Source organism: Solanum verrucosum, unplaced genomic scaffold (assembly GCF_900185275.1).
Source record: "Solanum verrucosum unplaced genomic scaffold, falcon-dt-bn FXZP01000252.1, whole genome shotgun sequence".
In the NCBI taxonomy this organism is placed as follows: domain Eukaryota; kingdom Viridiplantae; phylum Streptophyta; class Magnoliopsida; order Solanales; family Solanaceae; genus Solanum; species Solanum verrucosum.
Window position 1 is genome coordinate 7,906,805 of NW_026019988.1, and position 20,759 is coordinate 7,927,563.

General features: G+C 31.6%; 3 protein-coding genes across 3 annotated transcripts; 1 reads left to right on the top strand and 2 right to left on the bottom strand.

Annotated features, from left to right (window-relative positions):
• Window positions 1-9,298: 9,298 nt before the first annotated feature.
• LOC125819045 (polygalacturonase At1g48100) lies at window positions 9,299-12,454 on the top strand. The gene is made up of 6 exons (XM_049498557.1): window positions 9,299-9,751; window positions 9,863-10,030; window positions 10,840-10,884; window positions 10,986-11,193; window positions 11,309-11,390; window positions 11,758-12,454. The coding sequence occupies exons 1-6, from the start codon at window positions 9,299-9,301 to the stop codon at window positions 12,263-12,265; spliced, it is 1,464 nt and encodes a 487-aa protein (XP_049354514.1). The 3' UTR covers window positions 12,266-12,454.
• A 664-nt stretch (window positions 12,455-13,118) lies between these two features.
• Window positions 13,119-16,376, bottom strand: LOC125818706 (protein OBERON 3-like). Its single transcript, XM_049498217.1, has 2 exons — window positions 14,810-16,376; window positions 13,119-13,598 (listed from the first exon to the last, which is right to left on the bottom strand). Exon 1 carries the CDS (start codon window positions 16,333-16,335, stop codon window positions 14,812-14,814), a length of 1,524 nt encoding a protein of 507 aa, XP_049354174.1. The 5' UTR covers window positions 16,336-16,376; the 3' UTR covers window positions 13,119-13,598; window positions 14,810-14,811.
• Window positions 16,377-17,373: 997 nt separating this feature from the next.
• Window positions 17,374-20,410, bottom strand: LOC125818711 (probable xyloglucan endotransglucosylase/hydrolase protein 28). Its single transcript, XM_049498222.1, has 4 exons — window positions 20,162-20,410; window positions 19,457-19,557; window positions 18,933-19,141; window positions 17,374-18,110 (listed from the first exon to the last, which is right to left on the bottom strand). Exons 1-4 carry the CDS (start codon window positions 20,340-20,342, stop codon window positions 17,609-17,611), a joined length of 993 nt encoding a protein of 330 aa, XP_049354179.1. The 5' UTR covers window positions 20,343-20,410; the 3' UTR covers window positions 17,374-17,608.
• Window positions 20,411-20,759: the final 349 nt, after the last annotated feature.

Consider the following 20,759-nt stretch of genomic DNA (forward strand, 5'->3'; position numbering starts at 1 on the left):
ATTATTCGTATTGGAGTTTGACTATATTTAAATTTGTGTTGCATAGGACCCCATTCGGGGGGAAGCGCTTTCTATCAAAGATTTTTCATATCAAGACTCGAACTCGAAACCTGTAGTTAAGGGAAGAACAACTTCATTCAATACACCACATCTTTTGGTAGTTTAATTTTGACATCTTGCCAATAATAGATTCGTTTATAGAAGTAGTAGTTGTGGTACAATGGTAGGACTGCTTCATCCTTAATCAAATGTCTCGGGTTCAAGCCTTGGGTATGGAGAAAATCATGTTGGTAGCTCCACCCTCAAATGAATCCTGCAGTGCGCGATCTGGATTTAGTCAAAGCTCTAATGCGGGTTCCAAATATCAAGCACAAAAAAAAAAACTTATATATTCACAAACATATATAACTATCACTTATTCACTCTACTAGATACAGGTGCCTGTGTTAGCACGGGCCCAATATCTTAGTATTTTTTTAATTTTAATTTATGTGATATATGTAGAATTTAGAAAGTTGAATAAATTTAAGATGATTTTTAGATATATAAGTGGTTAATTACTTTTTGTTTGCGAAAAATTATTGTGAAGAGGTCCATTAAGATGTCTATAATTAAAGTTTTTTCGTCATCGACAGTTAATTTTTTACTCAAAGTAGTTAAAAGATATAAACAAATATTACCGACATTCAAAATAATAAAGCAATAACTAAAGAATATGAATTTAAAACTAAAAGTCATAGCTAAAATGAATTCCATAATTTCAAAAAAATTATACACAAATTAAATTATAGTAGAACAAAAAAAGTAATTTTTTTTAAAAATAAATATCTGAAACATGTTGAAGCAGGCACGTCGACGAAGACCTTCCTGTTTCAGCGTGAAATCTTGAACTTAAAACTAAAAATCAAAGCTAAAAAGAATTCCATAATTTCGAAAAAATTATACACTAATTAAAGTAAAGTAGAACAAAAGAAAAAAAATTAATTTTTTTTTGAAACACGATGAAGGAGGCACGTCAATTTTAAAAGTCATAGCTAAAAAGGATTCCATAATTTCAAAAATATTATACACCAATTAAATTAAAGTAGAACAAAAGAAATAATTTTTTTAATTTTTTTTCATAAACATGCTAAGGCAGGCACGTCGACGGAGAACTAAAAGCTAGAGCTAAAAAGGATTCTATAATTTCGAAAAAATTATACACTAATTAAATTAAAGTAGAACAAAAGAAATAAATTTTTGAATCTTTTTTCCGAAACACGCTGAAGCAGGTAGGTCGATTTTAAAAGTCTTAGCTAAAAAGGATTCCATAATTTCAAAAAAATTATACACTAATTTAATTAAAGTAGAATAAAAGAAACAATTTTTTTTCCAGAAAGATGCTGAAGCAGGCACGTCAACGGAGACGTGTCTGCTTCAGCACTAACTCCCTCTTAAAAATTATAAACTAATTTAATTAAAGTAGAATAAAAGAAACAATTTTTTTTTTTCCAGAAAGATGTTGAAGCAGGCACATCGACTGAGACGTGCCTGCTTCAGCACTAACTCCCTTTTATATAATAACAGAATACAATGTGAAATATAGAAATATTTGTCTGCATATGTGTCATTAAGTTGTCATTTATCTCATCTAACATGAAGAAATCAAGTGTATTTTTTTTTATCTAGTTAACATCATCCATTCTAGATGGAGAAAATGATTTGACATAACCATTTATAATTTGAAATAGAAAAAAATAATCCTATAAAGATTTCTTCTGTTTTACTACTAACACCTCACTTAAATGGTTGTTAATATAATTTCATAAAAGATTTTTTGAACTATATTATATATTATTTTGTGCATTGGATATGCATTACGTAATTGTGATTTCGATTTAATAACATATCTATTGTTTGGTTGATTGTATTGCGTATTTAATTTATAGTTTATACTAATAATAACTATGAAGTTTACTAAAATATATGTAAGTGTTGTAAATATTAAGTTTCAACACTTATTCATAAAAATAATTTAAAACAACTTTTCCTCTGATTAATCACCAATTATGCCTTGTAATATACTAAATTATTAAATTCATGCAATTCCTATTGAAATTCATCAAGACAAGATTAATAATAAATAACAATAACAAGTACATTTATAATGGAACAGAGAAATAATGTATATGATAAGAGTAAAATAAATAGAAACATATTTTTCTAGAAAAAAATATTGAGATAAAGATATCTGAAATAAGGCAAAAGTGGCTTTAATGAAGGACAAAATGAATGAAGCGAGACTAATATGGCTTGTCTATATATGTGCAGAGAAGATGCACGCATTGCTAGTGTGGATGTGTGAGAGGTTGGTTGTCGGTGATTTCATTAAAGGTTGAGGTAGGCTGAATAAGTATTGAAAGAGGTGATTAAATATAACATGATAATGCATCTCAGCTTATCGAGGATGTGCCCAGAGATAGGAGGTTGTGGAAGACATTGATTAGGATAGAAGATAAATAGATAGTAGAGTGGTATCTCGCTTATCCTTCCATACTAGTAGTCCTCATTACTCCTATGGGATTCTTCAATTCATGTTAGTATTTGCTATTTTTTGCACTTCAGCTATCATATTATTTTATTGTAGTTATTGTTCAAACTGAATATTTGTCATCCCTTCATAGTATTTGGCCATGACTTTAGTATTTTTGCCATAATTTTTTCACTTCCGTTATTTCTTTTGTCGTATTACACTTTGAATTATTTTTTCTTGAGCCGGAAGTCTATCAATAATATATTTTCTCAACCTTCAAGGTAGGAATATGCGTACATACTACCCTTTTCATACCTTAATTTATAAGATTACACTGAGTATGTTATTATCGTCATCGTCATCTTCCTTGATTACCTTTTGATTGTACGTATCTTTGACATTTAAGGACACTTTCGCATCCGTTACCTATATGCTTGTTTCTAACTTTTACGTTGGGTGTTAATATTAAAAATATTTCAAAAATTAAAACATAAGTTTTGTTTAAAAACAACTAATTTTCTTTAAGTTTTATAAAATTAACGAAAAAGGGTCAAAATTATCTCTAAACTGTGTGAAATGGATCATTTATATCCTTCGTTATATTTTAGGATAAAAAATGCATCCGTCGTTATCTCAAGAGACCACAAATATCCTAAAAGTTAACAACCTAAATTTTAGTGATGTGATACGTCACATGGGACTAATCCCTCCACCTAAGTGTTGTCTACTAGGATTCCCATTAAATTATGAGGTCATTAACTCTGACCCTAGTTATAACCCAAACCTTAATTTAATGAAAATCCTTTTCGACAACGCTTAGGTGTTGGAGGGATTAGTTCACATGACTTGCCATATCACTAAACATTTGGGTGAGTTTTGGGCTAAAATCATCTCTGAAGTATAACCCAAACTTAAGATGCATCCTTATGATATAAATGTGAACAAAAAATATCCTGTAACTATCCTAAACTTAGCAATAATCATCCTTCTGTTAACTTCTGTTAAAAAACTAATAGCTGAAATAATAACATGTCAAGCAGGTAACTTCCCCCAAAATCTCCATTTTCTATCGTCTTCATCCTTATATCTAGACTTTCTTTTATGCTTTCAAGCAGAAAAATAATCTGCTCCAATTGAAAGAGATGGACTTTATGAAAGGTTAGGATGCTAGTTTTTATTTTTGTTGTTTTTATCGTCTCGAAAGAACTATTATATTTGTCAAGCACAAGTAGCAATAACCATGGCCAAGATCAGCTATGGCAATGTTAAATGTACCTTACTTATTTGATAAAATATCGGAAAGGAATTGAAGGCATATTGCATATGAATTTTCAGGTCTCATGGCCTTCTAAAGTAAATTTAGCTACTTCAAAGTTGCGATGAGTTATTTTCAATTGATGCATTGTAGAATGTGACGCTTAACAGATCATTTTTGACAATCGAACATTGATGCATTGCATAATGTGATACACCAAATCCAATTAAATGATGTAAATTTGAGTTTGTCACGAAAATTGTTGTAGTAAAAAGATGAGAATGAGAAAATTGTTGGTTTAAATATATCGTCAACATGATAGGGTACTTGAGAGATAGCAGAATGGGGATATAAAGCCTTCAGCTTCTTTATATTTATAGCAAAAATCGAGTGACCTGTTTGTATTATTTAATATTCTTTTCTTTATGAGTTTTATAACGGCTAACTAAGAATATCTTCTCCCTTTTAATTATTGTAGGAATCAAGATTATGACTATTTCAACCGGAAAGAAAAAGAGCCTAACGTCAATCCAATTTATGAGATCCACTTCCATGAAAAAAAATTGGTCTCAAAGCACAAATTGAAGATCGTTACATAAAAGAAAAGCAGCAGGCCGAGAAGAAGTTAATGTCATGGTTACACAAGAGCAACAAGAATTCTTGCAATTGGAAAGAGAGAAGATGAGAAAGTGTTGTTTATGTTGTATTAATCTCGCTTTAAATTTCTTGTATTAAACGTATCTAAGTTTGTTAAGTGCAATATAAAAGTACTATGAGTTGCCTGAGAGTATTTATTTTTTCTTCATTTTTCCACCTTGAGCATATTAACACTTCAAACTGATAATAAGCCAGCAAAAATGCTGGTAAATCAGCAGAAAAACAGCACCAAAACTAGCAGAAAATACTCCAAAAAAAAACATCAAAGCACCTGAAAAATAGGAAAAAGAAACTGGTAAAACAATACAAAATAAAACTAGTAAATTATTATCAAAAACCAGTAAAAACAACATCAAACCAGCTAAAAACAGCAATGCAGAAGAATAAAACAGCAAAATATTGATAAAGCCGTAGAAAAACAACAAAAAACAGTAAAACAAGACCAAAGTAGCTAAAAACAGCAATACAACAGTGAAACTGGTTAACTAGTAGTAAAAAACAAAAAAAAAATTTATATTGACAAGCCAATAGTAAATAGAAAAAAATCAATAGGAAAATCAGTAAATTCTTTTAGGCAAAACATAAGAAAAACTGCTAAAAAAACAACATACGCAATGCACTTAAACACATATAAGGAAAACAATATTTAGAGAGAGAAAAAAGGTCAGATGCTTGCCACGTGTTTTTTTTTATATCAGCTGTTAATTTTTTTAACAAAAGTTAACAGAAGGATGATTATTGCTAAGTTTAGGATAGATAAAGGATGTTTTTTGTTCACATTTATACCATAAGGATGTATCTTGAGCTTGAGTTATACTTTAAGGATGATTTTAGCCCAAATCTCACATTTGGGTTGTTAAACTCTTGAGAGTATTTATGGTCTCTTACTCTCTTAAAATAACGGCGGGATATTTTTTTATCTCAAAATGTAACGGAGAATATAAATGATCTATTTCGCATAATTCAAAGCCAATTTTAACCATTTTCCATAAAATTAATACCAAATAAAACTCATGGTCCAGATAGTTTTCCTCAAAATTTTAACCCAAGTCGTTTGGAATAGTAAACAATTATTTCTTTCGGAATATCAAATATTTTTTTAAAAAATTAAAAGGACCTAGAGTTAGGTGTACTTCTGTTTAATAGCTAAAAGAGTGTTCTCCTAAACTTAGGTAAAAAATTAATCTCAAACATGCTTCTTATCATTTTTCGTTTATGATAAAAGCAAAACATGTTGCACATGTTTGTTTGTTTGTTTGTTTTTGTCAATATTTGGTTCATTATCTAAAAGGAAAAGACTTCTAAAAAGAATTAAAGTAAGGTCCGTGACGAAGTTGTCCCCTCTCACAATCTTTCTATTCACTGTCATAATGCAAATAACATTGTAATAGAGATGTTGTTCATTCACTTTGGGCCATGGCGGCGACTGCTCCTAAGTTCATAGAAGCAAATTAAATATGTAGAAAAAGAAAATTTTGTTGTAAATCCATAAACAGATTCTCATGAAATATTAGCAAAAATAGAAATTTTAAATGCAATAGGAAAGAACGATGATGTATCTCTCTATCAACATCTTCTCAATCAAGTTTGTTGCACTGAGCTTACTTAATGTGACCTACATTTTTTATGTGATTTATGAACTATTATATAGGAGTATATTTATTGATGCACTGCACCCAAAAAATAGTGATTATGAATATTTTTTTGGAAGAAAAAAGAAAGAAATATTGTAATTGGGTGAGTGAACCTTCATAGATATAAGGCACTCACTTTCAATTAGGGTATCAAATGACCTAATATTGACTTGATTTAGTTGTAATGGATGTGAATTTGTACCTCTATTTAATTTGTGTTTACGTATATATAAAGCATTATTATTATCTTATTCTATGGGTGTGAAAATATAATATGTATCTCGATGTTAATTGTTGATAAAATTACATTAAATTTTATTATTAGTTCTCATAATATATATATTTCCTACATCAATTGTATTAAGTTTCTAAATTTATTTGACGTATTCTTTCATATTAATTAAAATCATATTATAAATCTATTTCAGCTAAGTTTATTCTTCTCCTTAATTCAACGAGATTCCTGTAGGTCTTTTTCCAATACTAATTGGTAATGATTTCTCAGTCATGAGAAAGAAATAGTTTTAAACAAAAGTTTGGACAATTGGGCTGGGCATTTAAATTTGGGCTGGAGCAATAGAGCTTGGAAGGAGTAAGGATGGCTAAAGGGCCTAAAAGTTATTATTCAAAAACATCGAACATCGAATTGAAGAATCAAAATTATAAAAATGTTAAATCGTAAAACAGACAAAGGTTAAAAGAGTTTTCTTCTTAATGTTTTCTTCTTCTATAGGCTGATTTTGTTGTGTAGGATGTTTGTACTTTGTAGGCGAATGTTTCTATTCTTAGGGTTTTGATGAACTAATTATTGAGTGGTTGTGAATAACTCCGTAAATTTATGTTATATAATACTCTATTTATTTGACTATATGCTATTATTAAATTTAATTACTTTTGGCATGTTATTGTTTGTGTCCTATTGTTTGAATGTACTTGAAAAAGAAATTTAGATCTGTCTTATAAGTCATATAACAATACAAATTATGAAATTAATTATATGATCATAACAAGAATATCGTGATTCGATTGTGACCCTGAATTGAAATTAGTAATGGTCCTAAATTATTTTGAGAAAAATACTTTACGAACAACATCATTAATAATCGGAAGACACTAGCTATCAACCTTAATTAGTTCAATGTTGATAGTATAGTATCAAACACACGCTTCAAAGCCATTACATAGCGACAAGGATCATAGAGATATATCGAGTTTTAAAGTATGGTTATAATAGTATATGTTTTATCTCGCAAAGGAGAGGAACAAAATGTGACTTAGGTCAAAACTAAAACGTAATATCAATGTGATCGATGTATCAATCATGAACACGTAAACCATGTTATATATATATTCATTATACGATTTCTTAGTGATCTCTAGTGTCGTAAAATATTATTTTGAAAATATTAATGAAATAATATAAGTGTGTCGGTTGTGTGACACAAAAACACAAATAAGTGTTAGATTATATTTAGTTTATGCACCCGTGAATTGCTTATTTATTTTGTCGTCCACCTAATATATGCTTCCTACTTCCATGGCCACAAGACACTACACAACAATATAGAGTCACGAGACCTATTTTTTCCCACTTTTCTTTACATCCAAATCATGTTCACTTTTTAATTAAGATGAGGGACAAACCTACCCCTTCCCTTACGAGTTCAATCGAATTTAATAGTTATGATAGAATTTTCACTAAGACAGTTCAAAAAAACTGAAAATATAGTATATGAGATTTGAATTTGGAACCTTAACATCAATTTTGAAACCCCTAGACTACTAAGAAAATCTGCAATCCTGTGTTCAAGGGATTCAAAATTTATATATACTAAACATATATAAAATAAAATACCTAGGGTAATCTTTTGCCGAGGAGGTTTGGCCGCGTGAACACTATAGGGTGGTTTAGCCGCATACAATGATGGGTGGTCAGTTGAATATTCTTTATCAAAAAATTATATAAAGTATATAAGTTATACATTGCTTTTTGTATGTATTTATTAATTCTTGAACACCCCTAGTGAATTTTTTTATTTCACCAGTGCTTACCCCTTTCCTATATCTACTCCTCCTGATTGAACAAGTAAAAAATTATTAATTTAAAATTTTAATAGCTTTAATTTTAAAAGACTAAAAACTCTGAATTCATAAACTTTAAATTGTGATTTCGCCATGTCTTGTTTTCTTCTATAGTTCATTTTCATGGCCTGATAACACCAAGATATAGCAGTCGGAGTAACAGAGATATTCTTTGAGTTAATCTGTGGCTATGAAATCTGGTTAAGTGTTAGAATCAACCATTTTTTCATAAAATTGTGTATATATATATATATATATATAGATATAGCTATAAATTGTCTCATTAAGAATAAAAGGAGAAATTTAAAATTGAATAGCTATTAATATAAAAAAAATGTCATTATTTTTTAGACCGACTAAAATAAAATGTCACATAAATTAAATGAAGGATATATTAATCTTATATATGGAACAAATGCTTCAATTAAGTTTGAAACAATTAATACATTCGATAAAAAATATTTAGATTAAATAAAGGTAAACTCATAAGTTTCATTACATTTAGTAATACGTTTTAGGTTCTTTTACAAGATACATTTATGTTTAAAATTAAACAAAATTTCAATTAATTTTGAAACAATACACTTAATAAGAATTTTGATTTTCAAATGTGAATCCATAAGTTTCATTACATTTAGTTTATACGTTCCAGATTCTTAGGAAAATACATATATTCTACAAAATTTATTCATAAATATTTGATAAATACGTTGATCAAAAAGTAAAATTACCTATATTAGAGTACTACTTATTTTATGACTTAATTGAATCTGAAAGATAGAGTTGTTATTTATTCTTCTCATTATTCATGGATTTCGAGTTTCGAACTCAAGAATAGAAAAGTGATACGTGGCAAAATAATAGTGGTGTAAGTGGGACCCACGAGTTCAAACGTTAAACAGTAAAAGAGCCTCTCACATGTATGACCTGGCATTGTCTCACATTATTTTAAAATTAAATTTTCTCAACAGTTAATATTCTTGTAGACAACAATGTATTAATCAACCTATACTCGACACGTGTCCCCTACCTTTTTCAGTATAAATTTACAGCCTCATCTTCATATGCTTCTTGCCAAATAAAAAAAAAACACACACACAAAGTAGTACAACAACATTAAAGTTTTTTCTTCTTTAAAATTTAGTTATTTTTCCTTCAATGGAGAAAATATTTCTTTTACTATGTCTTATTATTATTATTACGAGTAATTCTATCAATGTTGATGCAAGACATCACATTTCCAAGAAAACAAAGAGCAAAAAAGTTAATAATGCTCCTAGTCCTATCGAAGGTAGCGTAAACGAACCATCACCATCACCAGTATCACCACCACCAGTATCACCAGTTTCCTCGCCTAGTAGTAATGTAGTACCATCCGACCCGAGTTACGGAGGGGGGCCCGCATTGAACCCAGAAGAGGACTGCATTTTCGATGTCATGGAGTATGGAGCCGTCGGGGACGGCTCCACGGATGACACCGAAGCGTTCGTCGCGGCTTGGAAAGCCGCGTGTCAAGTTGAATCCGCGGTGCTATTGGCTCCCGCGGACCGTATTTTTATGATTACTTCTACTATTTTCTATGGTCCTTGCAAGCCGGGACTCGAATTTCGCGTAAGAATATACATACATAGTTCTTCTATCTGTTTCAATTTATACGACAAATATTTTGTTTTGAATTGTGTTTGGTTAATTTTTTTTACTTTTATTTTTATTGTGAAATAGGTAAATGGGGTGTTAATGACACCAGAAGGACCAGATTGTTGGCCTAAAAAAGATAGTAAAAGGCAATGGATTGTGTTTTATAAACTTGATAATATGACTTTTACTGGTACTGGTACAATTGAAGGTAATGGTGAAAAATGGTGGGAACTCCCTTGCAAACCTCACAGGGTAAGTCACTTTTTTGTTTTTTGGTCTCGGTTATCTTATTATTTTATTGTTGTTTCTGCTTAATGCTATTCCGTCTTTTATATCGTTTCGTTAGAACGAGGGTGTTATGGAAACAGTCTGTATATTCATTTAAGATAGGAATAAGGTCTGCTATATGTCTTTGTTCTTTTTAAACCCTGCCTATGAAATTACGTTGTTTTAAAGAGTCCCGTGAGTGTCCTTCTATCTGTCTCTATCTCTATTTTCTAATTGGATTATTTGTTTAGAAATAGGATTTATCTGATTTATAGTTTCATTTTTGGTCTAATTATATTTTCAGATTTAGTAATAATTGAATTTTAAATTATATATTTATCGTAACAGAAATATTTATGACTTGCTTTAAGTCGTAACTTATTTTTTGTATCCGATAAAATATACTGCATTAATTGAGACAGTGAAAATATCATTTATTAGAGATTAATAATCAAGTTATTAAATAGTGTTTTTTAGCTTACTAAATTAAAATGTCATTTATCAGAGATTAACTATCAAAGTTAGTATTAAATAGTGTTTATGTACTGCAATTGTCTTTTAACCAACTAAATTGAAATATCATTTATTAGAGATTAAGAATAAATGTTACTACTAAATAGTTTTACTTACAATTATCTTTTAATTGATCGATTTATGTAAATAATTTTTTATACTATGATCAGTGTACAAAACTTAAACTCGGACAAATATACTCATATCAATAAGCATAAAGTCAGACAATTCTCGTGAATATATGTATGGTAATCAGTACAATTTCTTTTGTCAAATTTCAGGGACCTAATGGCTCAACTTTACCTGGACCATGTGACAGCCCTTCTGTAAGTTACATTCACCCATCATTTGTACGAGTTCAATAAAATTCAATTATTTTAGTTATCATGTAATGACTTTTTTTTAAAAATATATATATTTTTAACAGATGATAAGATTTTTCATGAGCTCAAATTTGACGGTGCGAGGTTTAAGAATACAAAATAGTCCTATGTTCCACATGAAATTCGATGGATGCGAAGGAGTATTGATAGACCAATTATCAATTTCTTCGCCTAAGCTTAGCCCAAACACCGATGGAATTCATATCGAGGACACCAAGTCTGTAGGAATCTACAACTCCGTCATAGCTAATGGTACAAAATGAACCTTTAACGTTAACGATATAATTCATTTTTTCTTAAATTTTGTGTTGAGTCAAACAGTGGACGAAACGAATAATAACAATAATGTGATGTATGATTGTGTCAGGGGATGATTGCATATCAATTGGGCCTGGTTGTTCAAATGTTGAGATTGAAGCAGTCACATGTGGGCCTAGTCACGGGATCAGGTACTTTATGTTTCTACTTTTTTCTAAATACTCAATTTTTATAATATAAACTTATAATATAAAGTATAAATAAATAAATAAAACATACAAAAAGCTGAAACTTAATTTTCCTAATTAGTGTAATAAGGACAAAGATCTGTCTTTTTCTATTATAATCTTCTTAATTAATCATGTCAACCTATCTTAGAGTAAATCAAATATTTGTCATCTGGTGTTTCGTACCGACTTTGAAATCCAATTAATTTTCATCATCAAGTGATTGTCGAAAACAACCTCGCTTCCTTCAGAAGGGAGGGTAAGGCTGCGTACACACCACCCTCCTCATTCCGCACTTGGGATTACACTGAGTATATTGTTGTGTGTGCAGTATTGGGAGCCTAGGGGTGCACAATAGCCAGGCATGTGTGTCGAACATAACGGTCCGCAACACCATTATTCGAGATTCGGACAACGGAGTCCGGATCAAGACATGGCAAGGAGGTTCTGGATCAGTAACAGGACTATCATTTGACACAATTCAGATGGAAAATGTGCGCAACTGCATCATCATAGACCAATACTATTGCCTCTCAAAAGGCTGTCGGAACGAGACGTCGGCTGTAAGCGTGGGCGACATCTCGTACCGGAACATCAAGGGCACCTACGATGTGAGGAGTGCCCCCATACACTTTGCCTGCAGTGACACTGTAGCCTGCACTAATATTACAATGTCTGAAGTTGAACTCTTACCACATGAAGGCGAACTCATGGAAGATCCTTTCTGCTGGAACGCTTATGGAATTCAGCAGACGTTAACGATACCTCCGATTGATTGCTTGCAAGATGGAATGCCACTGGCAATTGGAGAGGCTGTTGACTATTCCTGCAGTATCTGATGATCAATTGATCGATCGATCGAGGAGTTCACAAATGTTAATTATAGCTTTATGTAAAGTTTACTTACTAGCTAGGCTGGTTTCTATCTCACTTATACTATTTTGTACTAGCAGATATGGTCTATTTTAATGACCTATTGTCTGTACTAGAGAATGAAATGTCTACTAATAAAATGATTAGTTTGAAGAGCTTCTTTATCCATCATTTCCATCACAATTTCCAAAAATCAACAACTAAGAACTGTGTAGCGGGCAGAGTGGACACATATAAAAGGAATAAGATGAAAGAAAGAAACCAACAAATGCAGAGAGAGTTAAGATTTACTGCAGAGATATGCTCCCGTTATCTGTAAGGACGAAAAATACCAAATCTAACAGTTGAAATTACAAAGGATACGGTTTAGTTTGATACTCACAGTGAAAAAAACTGTATGAAGACATTGCAAGTGCCTGGCGGAAAGTAATCACCTTGCTTTACACTGCCCTTCCAAGATATCACGGTAGGGGCCAGCGTAACAGTTTGACAGAATGCAGGTTGGGACTTTGATAGTTAATAAGGAAGGAAAAACAGCAGGCTATTTCCCCTTTTAGAAGTCATTGGCAATGGACATGAACAAAAGCATCAAATTCAAATCTTAATGTCTTCAATGAGGGAAAAAGTAGCTAGAATTATCACAACCACAATGCTAGCAACAACAACAACAACAACATACCCCGTGTAATCCCACAAGTGAGGTCTGGGAAGGATAGAGTATACACAAACCTTACCCCTCCCTTGGGAGGTAGAGGTTGTTTTCAATAGGCCCTCGGCTCAAGGAAAAGCATATCAAATCAGTTACTAAAAGGAAGCATGACAAATCATTCTGAAAAAAGGAATAGTAACTACAACAAAATAATGCAACAGTCGAAGTACAAGAGATTGTATATAGTAAAAGAAATCAAAGGACAAGAATCTACATGAGAAATACTACCACAACAACAATGCTAGCGTTTGACAAAAAAAATATCCTCAATAGAGCTAAGAATTGGGGATCACAAAAATAAAAGTTAAATTAATTAGAAAATCAGACTTAAGAGGGATCCTCACAATGCTTTACAAACTATCATATGTTTTCTTTCCCCTGAAGAGTTCATCTTTCTTTTATGGTTGAACAATTCATCCTCGATCATTCTATTAGACTTAAGAGGGCTCCTTGGCATCGTTTTGATGATGATCAGCAGTAATCTACCTTTTCTTCCATTTGAAGAGCTCATTATGTTGAAGGAAATTCATCAGCCAGAGGGATGGATGCAGGAAAACTGGATAAAAGAAACTGCGACAAACCATCCGTGTCTGTTAATAACAGAAAATCAGGATTAGTGGAAATGTGCCACAGAGACATGAAGGTTAGCAATCAGTGGCTCATTTTGGATCTCATATAGTAATTGATAAATGTCAAATGGTATAACACTGGGATAAGCCGTAAACTGAAAATGCAACACACTGCAAATTAGAAAATAACATAGCTATGTAGCTTTAACATATACTACAATTGGTTTTTGTCTTACTCAAAATTAATATCGTAAGGTAAATGACTCGAAACCTTTTAATGAAACCATTTTTGAAGTTATAAGTAGCACTGTAGCAGTACAATGACATTTCTGTTTTGTACACTTGGAGCGATAATGTTATATTGGATTTGATGCACTTGAGCCGAGGGTCTTTCGGAAACAGCCTCTCTACCTCCATGAGGTAGTAATAAGGTCTGCGCACACTCTACCCTCCCCAGAACCCACTTCGTAGGATTTCACTGGGTATGTTGTTGTTGTTGGAGCGATAATGTTCTTGTTGATCACCAATCTGTATATTCAAAAGCTAACTCTTCATACTGCACATGGAACTTATCATCTGCCTTCTAAAAGGAAAACCGTGCATTTTAGTCGCTGAAAATCTCAAAAAATGCCATCTTTGGTGCCTCGGTTTTTAGCTTTCGTATATAGAAATAACTTTTGAAACAAACAAAAAGAGGAGGAAAACTAAGGTTTCTGTCATTCCATAATTATTTCGTCTTTGCAGTTAAAAAGTTAAGTTTGTTGGCGCTAAACAAATTCCACTTCAAATACTTCTCTGATTAGAACAACTCAATGATCATCATTCTTCTTATTACAAATGCCAGCAGCAGTCTTCCTTTCCCAAGGGTAACAATCAAAATTTTAATTTCTTTTTCATTTCAAGAAGCAGACCTCTATTGTCACAGCTAATGCCTTATTAAATTAAGCTTATTTACGTATATGATCAATCGCTATAATTTATAAAGACTAGACATACTTAATCACATAAATTCTAAACTACAGACGCAATGCACAACCATATAAAAGGAAAAACTAAAAAAAATACATAGAGAGAGACAGAGTGATAGTTAAGCTTTAATGTAGAGATACGTTCAATTATCTGTAAGGCCAAATAAGTTTCATTTCCCACCATTTTGAACTCTTCCATTCCCCATTCATACCAATCCAAATTCAACAGAAATTGCAAAGGATAAGGTTTGGTTTGATACTCACATTTAAAAAAAATGAAAGATGAAATCGCAGGCGTCTGAAGGAGAGATCATCTTTTTCTCAAGCCTGTTACGCAACCCATAAGTTATAGCATGCAACTCCTTGCCTTTAAAATCTTCACTCCCATTGAAAATTTTTCGAACATAATCAAGCTCTTCTATTAGAGTTTCCTCACCCCAGTCCTTTGAACAATGCATGTATGCGTCTCTAACAAATCCAAACATTTCACTAGAATGACCACAACCAAGACAGTGAAGTTGCATCTCAGTTGTTCCAGATGGCCCATTGATACTTGGACCTGGCTTTATAAGATTTCTCTGAACAGCGCAAACAGCATGACACCAGTGTGAACATCTGTCACAGCCTACCCAACGACAAGTATTAGTGGCATAATCGAAGTTAGAACATACTATACACATGCATACAGAGCAGAATCCATTGTTTCTCGAACAAATTTTGCATTTACAATCATCAGCAGGTAACACACTTTTGCATCGTATGTTCCGACACCTTTCAAGTGAAAAAATCTCAATCAATTCAGTAACTTGAAGGTGATTTTCCAAAGATAAGAAACTTCTATGACCCGTTTTTATGGCAACAAAAATTTGTAGTTGAGTCGTATTACACTCTAAGAGAGTCTCAACAGTAAGATCAGATCTCCGATGAAGCATATTCTGAAGGCTGACCAAAAGGTCTTTCTTCTCAGGAATTGCAATTAGGCTTCTCAAGTAATCCTTTGTTGATTCAACCGTTTCATCAGGAAGCTCCTGCAGAATCTGAGCCATAAGAGGAACAGACTCTGAAGCTATCTCCGCAAGGATTCTCTCAGGCCGAGAAAATTGGAGTGCTCTTCCTACTTCAATACTTCCTCTTACTCTCGAATCACCCGTAGGTCTTACAGGAAACTCGAATGAGAAATATGAATTGCTATCCGAGCTACTGATCCTATCAACATCATTATCCTTATTGACCTGCAGTCTACAACTTAAAGCTAAACTACTTCCACCAGGATGACCTGGCAATGTACAATCCCTTACTTCAACTGGCCTAAACTTGCTAAAAACCGACCAGTTAACTCCCTCCCCGGAATACTCACTTTCCTCTTTTGAACTCAGGGTAAGTGAGTAGCTAAGGTTATGGGAAAACGGATGGGAATAACATGACGACAAGGACCCATTCCTGAAATACCCAATCCTTGTGTTGTTATTTGATGGTTCCACTGATTGTAAACTCCTACTAAAGCTAGGGCAAGATAAAGAAAGATCAAATATTCCATCTTTTAGCTTCTTTTCTCTAATTTCTGCCTGAATCTCCTCATTCTCAGCTACCCTTTTAGAGGAAAGATGAAAGATTTCATCTTTTGATAACTTTTCAGTAATTTCTGCCTGAATTTCCTCATTTTCAGCTACCCTTTTAGAGGAATTCCCTTTATACTCATTTAACTGAAGAAAATTCCTATCTACCCATATGTTGTTTTCCTCATTCTGATCATCAAAAACAATTTTTTCTTTACCCTTATAACTAACCATATTTCCCCCAAAATAATTCAAGAAATTCTTGTCAAAAACTTGTTTACCTGGAAAACCCAGTTTGGAATTTTCAAAACAACAAGTCCCTAGCAGCCATTTTGCATTTGATATGCCAAGAAATTGAACACCCTTTTCCTGGAAATCTCCCAAATTGAAAAATTTGGAGCTAAAAGTTTATTCAGTTCATACCTGTCCCGCGTCTTCACACACACTCTCTCTCTCTCTCGGACGAAGCTAGAAAGGATTACGTAATTTATATATAATTAGAATTTTTTTTTGATATATACGGTAGATATTGAATTTATATTAGCTTTTTATTTTGTGTGTTTATCTTTTATATTTCGCATCCTTAACAGAAATTTTTGACTTCATAAGTCATAAAGTTGTTTGTTATTGATTTTCTATTGAAATTAATTTTTATGTTTATTTTTTTTATTTTTGTATGATAATATTAACTTTTGTGTAATAATATTTATAAAAAATATATTATATATAATTAAATTTTAAAAATATTTATGATAACCATCATTAATGTGATGTATAGTAAATTTTGAGTTATAAGAATATAGAAAAAAAATATTGTGTTTAAATAATCTTCATCAATTACGATCTCACTTTACAAGAAAAGACTATTGATATTTACCTTTTTTTACATTCATATTCTTTTTGTTTATACTTCCCATGTTCTTTTTGTTTATACTTCCCATGTTCCTATTTATATGTTACTCTTCTTAAAAAATAAATAATTCTTAATATTTGTCATTTCATAAAATTAATGCATAAATGACATTATTCTTCCCATTTTATCCTTCTTCAACCTCTAAAAATAATATATTTTCGAAAGATCCGACACGAATACGGACATATTTTTGATTACCAAGCAACTTAGACAACAGAAATATTACTAGTAACATTTTACTCATTTGGAAATTGAAGACCCCTGCCTCCTCTGCACATGCAACAATGTTGCAAATATGTAACATCTAACACTATGTAATTATTAACCAAAGTTCACAAAGAAATCATCACCAAATTTAATAAATAATAGAATCCCAAATAGTAATAAACATCAACAAAACAAGATAGAAATATATATACATACACACCCCATCATGATTCATGAAAAATATATAATAGTACACTAAATAGTAAATACTAAATCCCATTTACCTCTCTTTTCTCTTTTGTATTCTCTATTCACTGTGAAAAATCACCATATCTTCAATCAAACTGGACACAAAATATCAACAAGAAACTACAATATCCTTCTTTCTTATTTCGCGGACGTATCTTCCCTCCTCGATTGCCTCTGGTGGTGTCGTTTGTTGTGATGACGGGGGACACCACCAAAGGTCACGGGGTCAAATCTTCGGAGACGATCAGCTTCCTTAGGATCAATTACACATTCAGATTGAGGGACCTTGTATCGTGTCCGGTCATAGCAGTATGAATATTGCAAGTGCTTTTTTCGAAACTTCTCCATTTTTCGTCTTTGATCAGGGGATATTTCAGTTGGAATGGATGCAGAATTCTGGACAATGTCACATTTAGGAGACAATTCAATTGGATCAACTGCACATCCGTGGAGGACGAAATCGGAGAACTTGGCGACGAAAGGGGCATATTTGTAATTGACTTTGTATTTTCCCCCATTGGTAGCCCAACTAGAACCATCCCATATTGTAGCATATAAAGACATTGGCTTAGAAGGGAAGTCCCCACCCATTGCTTGTGTCCTCTTGATCTCTCTTATAGGTACATTATCTACATAAAAGCTGCAAAAAAATGCACAAAAACAAACAAAATATAATCAATTGTTGGATAACAACAACATATCCAGCGTAGTTCCACAAAATGGGGATTGGGGAGGGTAGAATGTACACAGACTTGACCTCTACGTACATATTAAGAGGGTGTTATGTCATTTTAATAAGATGTATAAGGTTAGAGTTTATGTTGATCAAACTAAAAGGAAAAGACTCTGGCTTTAGTACCTCTTGAACAAGGGATGACACTTTCATAGAGGCGGATTGAGAATTTGATCAATTTGATATGTTCGGTCTTTAAGGTTCTTAGTAATGACCTTATTGTACTTTTGAAATTACGAGTTCAGATTATAATATTTATTTGTTAATTTATTTTTTCCACATGTATATTGTGTTGAAAATACTGGATTCAGTTGAACGTGTAGCTACGAAGCTACATCTGTCACTAACACTGAATAAAGAACAAGACACATCTATTAGGAAATTACTATATTTTTCATCATAACAAATAGCATAAAACAAGCCCAAAAAACAGGACAAATCATTTCCTGCAAAGCACTTAACCAAAATCAAGAAAAGCAATAAACGGTATGGTCTAGTGGTCAATGAACTAAAAAAAGGTTACAAGAGACTTCGATTTCAATCTCAATATAGATACTAAAGATGTTAGGTAAATTTCCCTCATCCACTTAAGTGTTGGGCAAACTTATCCGAAGTACTTATACTGGTGGGAGGTAACATGTATTTCATGATTAATGACAGACTGACGATGTGTGAAAGCTGGCCCGACACCGTTATCTTTTAAAAGGGGAGGTTGAATTAGGTACTTACATGATGTGGCTGTCAGTCCAAAGAATTGTGTATGTATGAAAATCTTCAGTTGGATCAAACCAAAGTCCATATCTTTCTTCTCTACCAACATTTGTGCTACCATTTCCATAAATATTAGTTTGAATTCTCCAATTTTTTGCTCTAATATTTCCCAAGAACTCAAAGTCAATTTCATCATGATTCTTCTCAAACATGTCTCCATTTGACATCTGTCAATAGTAACAAAAAAAATTAACAACAATAACATATTCAGTGTAACACACAAGTAGGGCCTGAGATCTGAAGAAGATAGAATATACGTGAACTACCATATAAATTAATTAAGCCATAATCTTAAACTAATTAAGATTAACTATATATATTGTCTTATTATAATTATTTTAACTATTTTTATTTGGTTGTGAACTTACTATAACCCTCCTCCTTTATCAAAACTTATAGTCTATCGTTATACATTGATTGAAGGGTCAGTTCAACATATTCATCGAAAATATACATAAATAAATTATTTGTTTTCAACTTACATAAAATGCAACAACCACTCCAGCAGTGTAATCTTCTGGTAATTTAATAGAAGCACTGAACAAGCCATGAAGGTACAAGTCTTGTGATACAAATCCAGCTCCTGCAAATTAATCTATTAATTTCCAAAGAAATAAATTCCCTCAAAATAAAATAACTAGTAGTACTACTCATCTGTTTCAATTTGTTTGACATATTTTGACTCGACATAATATTTTAAAATTTATAATCTTAAATATATCGTAACAATCATGTAAAACTAAAACAATTTTAAAACATGTGATCTTAAATATACATCAATATATCCCTCAATATAAAAAGTTCTATTCCATATTAACCGAATTTGTGAAGCAATACACACATTTTAAGAAAAACATTCAAGAACATCATTTAAACCATAATTTCCACTATTGCCCTTGGTGAAATCATAAATATAACTTTATAAGTTATGTAATTTATCTCGTAGAAAATATAAAACTTCAATAAATGAAAGGGCAAATATGAAAAAAAAAATCAAACATCCATCTTGAACTTTAAACAATTCAATTATTTTGAACAATAAAAAAAAAATCAAAAATACATTAAATATAGAATTCAGTAACTAAACCGAGTTATGAATTTGATGACTAACTCATAAACTTCAACTCCTGGCTCCGTCCCGAACATAAATAGTGTCAAACAAGTGAAAAATAAAATAAAATATGAACCTGTTCTTTCATCTAGAGAGATATGAACTGATTTTCCATCTTGAAGGACCATAAGATTATCATGACCAAAAAGTTGTGAATATCCTTCATGAAACGGCAATGTTTCGAGCTTTTCTGAAAATCCAGAAACTAATACAAGAACATAGCAAAATATAAAAATTTCCAGAAGAAAATTCACCATTTTTTGTACAAAAATTTTAAAGGGAAGTTGAAGCTTATTATTATAGAGTTTTGTGGGTATTTATTTAATTTTTTGTAGAGTCGTATAATATAAGCAAAAGAGAGAGGGAAAAAAGTGTTTTTATGAGCTGTACATTGTTCATATAATATGGACAAATAAATCAGTTGGAATTTGGGAAAAGAGAAACGACAAAAAATATATATATAAAAAAAAAGGAGTTGTTATTATTTGTTTTTTTCCAAATTAAGTGGCTAGTGAAAAATGAAGAGAAAATATAAGTAAATGGATATAATATACACACGAAGATAAAGAAACCAAAAAAAAATAAATTTCCTTTTATGTGGTTTGTTTAATTGGAGAGAAATGGTGGGAAATTTTTTTCTCTTATTTTAATAACTTTTTAATTTTAATATATCA

Coding starts and splice junctions, on each gene's coding strand:
- LOC125819045 (XM_049498557.1), top strand. CDS start 9,299: ATGGAGAAAATATTTCTTTTACTATGTCTTATTATTATTATTACGAGT. Junction 10,031..10,839: donor TCCCTTGCAAACCTCACAGG/GTAAGTCACTTT, acceptor GTCAAATTTCAG/GGACCTAATGGCTCAACTTT. Junction 10,885..10,985: donor GACCATGTGACAGCCCTTCT/GTAAGTTACATT, acceptor TATTTTTAACAG/ATGATAAGATTTTTCATGAG.
- LOC125818711 (XM_049498222.1), bottom strand. CDS start 20,342: ATGGTGAATTTTCTTCTGGAAATTTTTATATTTTGCTATGTTCTTGTA. Junction 19,558..20,161: donor CTCTCTAGATGAAAGAACAG/GTTCATATTTTA, acceptor ATTAATTTGCAG/GAGCTGGATTTGTATCACAA. Junction 18,111..18,932: donor TGGACTGACAGCCACATCAT/GTAAGTACCTAA, acceptor ATTTTTTTGCAG/CTTTTATGTAGATAATGTAC.
- LOC125818706 (XM_049498217.1), bottom strand. CDS start 16,335: ATGGTTAGTTATAAGGGTAAAGAAAAAATTGTTTTTGATGATCAGAAT.